Below are 3883 nucleotides of genomic sequence, written 5' to 3'. Positions count from 1 at the left end.
AAAGCTCGCGAGTACGTTCGATTATAGTTTCATGAACAAGCTCATGAAATGAATCGCGGACAATGTAGGAGGAAACATGCTTGATGCGGCATTGCTCAACATGAGAGTTCATGGCCGAATCGCGGTCTGCGGAATGATATCTGTGCAGAGTCTATCAGCTGCTGAAGGGATTCATAAGTTATTCAATCTTATAAGCAAACGTATTAAGATGCAACGGTTTCTACAAAGTGATTATCTGGATTTATATCCACAATTCTTGGAACATGTTTCTAGTAACTAAAAGCAAGGTAAGATTGTTTACATTGAAGATATGAAAGATGGACTTGAAAATGCTCCAGCTGCTTTTACTGGTCTCTTTTCTGGTGAAAATGTTGGTAAGCAAGTCATTCATTTAGCTCATGATTGATTTATTTGTTCTTATTCACACACTGAAGTAATTACGCTAATAAAGATGCCAAAAGTTTCATACCAAGCACCTTTTATAACCTATACACCGAAAGGAGATGCAATGATTTGTCAAGTCTTTGACCCGGTGAAAATGTTGTCAAGTCTTTGACCCGGTGATAAAGGGTAGTCCTTTTCAAAGTAAAGCTAGTGTTGGCGGAGTGAGCAAGACATTCCACGCTTCGTTGACTCTGAGGAATGGAGCCGCTAGTTCTACACTGATGTCATTCTATAGGCCGAACATTGACCTTAACTCGAGGAAGCAATTGTTGACTCAAGCCGCCTATCAGGTACTTTCCATACTTGTTGTTGTATATTTGTTTCACTCACTTAAATTGAGAGCCATGGCAACTTTATTGGAAGACATCGTTTTGTGTTCTTATTATGAAGCATCACCTTGTGAGGAGAAGATTGAGGGTCGGGAAGTTTACGAAGAACGACCTCGATATGCGGAGTCCAGAGGGAGATTGTCGGGAAGCCCGGAATCGATTAACTCCAAACCATGGTGGGATTATGGAGGATTTCAAAGTAGAGTACACCATCTATAGGTGTATGGTACCACCCTTGAACAATGACGTAGAGCCTAGGTGGAGAAATGAACATGAAGTTTCCATAACCCAATCCGTGAGATAGTGTATTCGACAGTCACCTTGGGCATTGATAAGTTATTGGTGATCGGAAGTGGGTCTATTGAATTTAAGGAGGGCACATGAGTTTTTGGGCGTACGGAACAGATAACACATGTTAGGGAGCACATTATTTCTAGTCCTATGATAGATTTGGGATCCAAATATTTTAAAGAAGGGGAGAATGATACGGACATCTCCTTCAGGAAATCGAGTCAAGATGAAGGAAGACCTGACATGGTGTGTCACCAGGGGCACACGCCATGTGGAGGAGCTATTGAGCCCGTAGTTGTAAAAACTCTAATTCACACGGCGTGTGAACTAGAACACACATCGTGTGAGTTTTGTTGGAGGGTTGAGTTGCTGAGGCTTGGAAGAGCGGCGCAGCCGGAGCTCAAAGGCCACACGTTGTGTGACACACCCACTCGCCATGTAGGGTGGCTTTTCCAGCAACGTGGATGAGGGAACTAGAGCTGCCAGAATTCTGCCGCTTTCTTATTTTAGTGTTTTCCCATTGTCCTTATTTAGTGTCTTACAATTTAGGCTTATTAACCTAAATGCCATTTAGCCACTTATCCCCTCCTTACCCCTATACTTTACTTTCTGTTGTTAACCGTAGCTATGTTATTTAACCATCGATGCTTAATTATCCCAATGTATGCAAATTTCTATACAATTTCTCATTAATAAAACTTCTTTACAATTTCTCTTGTCAACTAATCTTGTTGACATGTGATCTTACTTCTTAATTACATCCCATAAACAAAAGGGAACAAACGGGGTTGACTTCAAGGCATTAAATCATCTAATTTGGTTGATTTGTAGCTGTCAAAGCTTTGGGAAAGTACTTGTTGAAGATGGTTGAAAGCTTTATGATAATTGAAGAAACCCATAAACCAGAAATCAAAATGATCAACAGTAACTATTTCTATGTACTTCTGTGATGGCTTCTTCACATTTTCACTTTGGTTTGCTGTCTTTATTTTCCTTATTGGTATCACTACCTGCAAAAATTAGTATCATTAGCTTCAATTCTTAACGTTGCTCAAACAATGACGATTTACTAACAACCAATTAACTTCTTAAACTTTCTTAACGTGGCCGATTCACTCCTGAACTTGTTTAAAGTGACCTGCACTTCAACATGTCCAAATCTACACGGGTTAAATGTAACGTTGGTCACTCAACTTCACTCAACTTACATGGATGTTTGAAAATGGTCAGTCAACTTCAATTTGTCTTACTCAACTTTGAGTTTTGTCTTAATTAGGTAACTACGGCGATTTTAGTGGTTAAAATGGATCGAAATGATGTCATGGCTGACACGTGAGCATGAGTTAACTCAGATGTCTAACCGAAATAACACATGGCAGCCACGTGTTGGTTATTTTAAAAACTAAATTTTTTTTATATAAAAATAACCGACACGTGGCTGCGAGGTAGCGCATAAATGGAGGTCATTTGTCGTTTCGACCATATATCTAAGTTGAATCATACTGATGTGTCACTCATGTCATCATTGAGATCCATTTTAATCACTGAAATCGCTGAAGTGACCTAATTGAAACAAAAGTCAAATTTAATGATTTTATTGAGACAAATTGAAGTTGAGTGACCATTTTCAGACAGCTATGTAAGTTCAGTGACCAACTACGCATTTAACCCAAATCTACACTTGCTCTTTAATCATGTCCCTTTAAACAACTTCAAGAAGCTAATCAATCGTTTTCATCATAAGATTTTTCACGACAAATTTCGGGGACTAGGGATGTGTTAGAACTTGTTTTTTGGAATATTACCTTGTAATGGATTCTGACGGATTTTCCATCGGAAGAAGTCATTTTGATTGATCTCTCACTGCAGAAGGCAATCTTTTGAGTTGAGATAAAGAGAAGGCCAGCAAGAGGACCAGATGTTGTTGACAAGTAACATTGACAAGCTTTCAACAATATTTCTCCTTCTCTAACACTAAATAACTGCTTGAATACTTTCTTAACTCCTCCGAATTGAATTAATCTTGCACCTAAGCTCAATTTTCCTTTCAGGGTTTCTGTGATTTTGCTTCCCAATCTCACTGCAATTCCACAAATTCAGAAAAACAAAATCAACTTCAGAAGGTCTATTGACACCCATTAGAATTAGCGACGACATTTTCCATAACTTTATAGGGGATTTAGCAGCAGAAACGGAATATGGACAGAAATACCGTCCCTGATATTTAGTCGCGCAAAAAGGTTATAACTTTTAACACATTTTCATCAATAGACCCCGAGTACTTTTTTCTCGTTCAGCCACTATTAACCAATTTTGATGACTCTTAATGCAACTTACCATGCTCTCGGATTCCGTGAGCAAATTTGTCAGCTTTTTTCCCTAGCTTATTCATCCTCTGAATGACTGAGTCTAGCTTGTCTGCAACATATTAAAACTAGCAGATCAGAAAAAACCCATCATGTTTTTCATGGAAGTACAAGAGAAAACGTCATCACGACGGAAATTTCCGTCGTAAATTCTGTAGCAAATAAATTACCTTGCTTGACAGTGAGGGATTTATGAGCAGGAGTTGGAACATAGCCTTGGCTAGCATTTTCAAGCAAAAGTCTTGGCATTCTCTTAACTGGCTTTGCTGAACTGTTGATTGGGATTCCTAAAACTTGTTCTTTCTGAGCTAAATTCTTCATCTTTTATCAAATGTGTTTTTTTGTTAGTTGGAAGAAGATTGTAGGGAGAGTGATGATTAGGTAGATGTAAATATGAATTTAGTATAAGTATATATAGAAAAGGATATTTGAGTTAGGTGATATTTTACTTTT

At 38.3% G+C, this 3883-nt stretch overlaps 1 protein-coding gene across 1 annotated transcript; it reads right to left on the bottom strand.

Annotated features, from left to right (window-relative positions):
• Window positions 1-1736: 1736 nt before the first annotated feature.
• Window positions 1737-3883, bottom strand: LOC136223896 (GEM-like protein 7). Its single transcript, XM_066012066.1, has 4 exons — window positions 3601-3883; window positions 3402-3482; window positions 2870-3144; window positions 1737-2074 (listed from the first exon to the last, which is right to left on the bottom strand). Exons 1-4 carry the CDS (start codon window positions 3749-3751, stop codon window positions 1859-1861), a joined length of 723 nt encoding a protein of 240 aa, XP_065868138.1. The 5' UTR covers window positions 3752-3883; the 3' UTR covers window positions 1737-1858.

This window comes from Euphorbia lathyris, chromosome 3 (assembly GCF_963576675.1).
Source record: "Euphorbia lathyris chromosome 3, ddEupLath1.1, whole genome shotgun sequence".
In the NCBI taxonomy this organism is placed as follows: Eukaryota; Viridiplantae; Streptophyta; class Magnoliopsida; order Malpighiales; family Euphorbiaceae; genus Euphorbia; species Euphorbia lathyris.
The sequence above is the reverse complement of the archived record's forward strand: the minus strand, read 5'-3'. Positions and strand labels throughout refer to the sequence as shown.

What these genes read in the sequence shown, in the direction of transcription:
- LOC136223896 (XM_066012066.1), bottom strand. Translation starts at nt 3,751, where the DNA reads ATGAAGAATTTAGCTCAGAAAGAACAAGTTTTAGGAATCCCAATCAAC. An exon ending in TCACGGAATCCGAGAGCATG is followed by an intron (nt 3,145 to 3,401) that starts GTAAGTTGCATT and finishes GTGGAATTGCAG; the next exon opens with TGAGATTGGGAAGCAAAATC. An exon ending in CCGTCAGAATCCATTACAAG is followed by an intron (nt 2,075 to 2,869) that starts GTAATATTCCAA and finishes TAATTTTTGCAG; the next exon opens with GTAGTGATACCAATAAGGAA.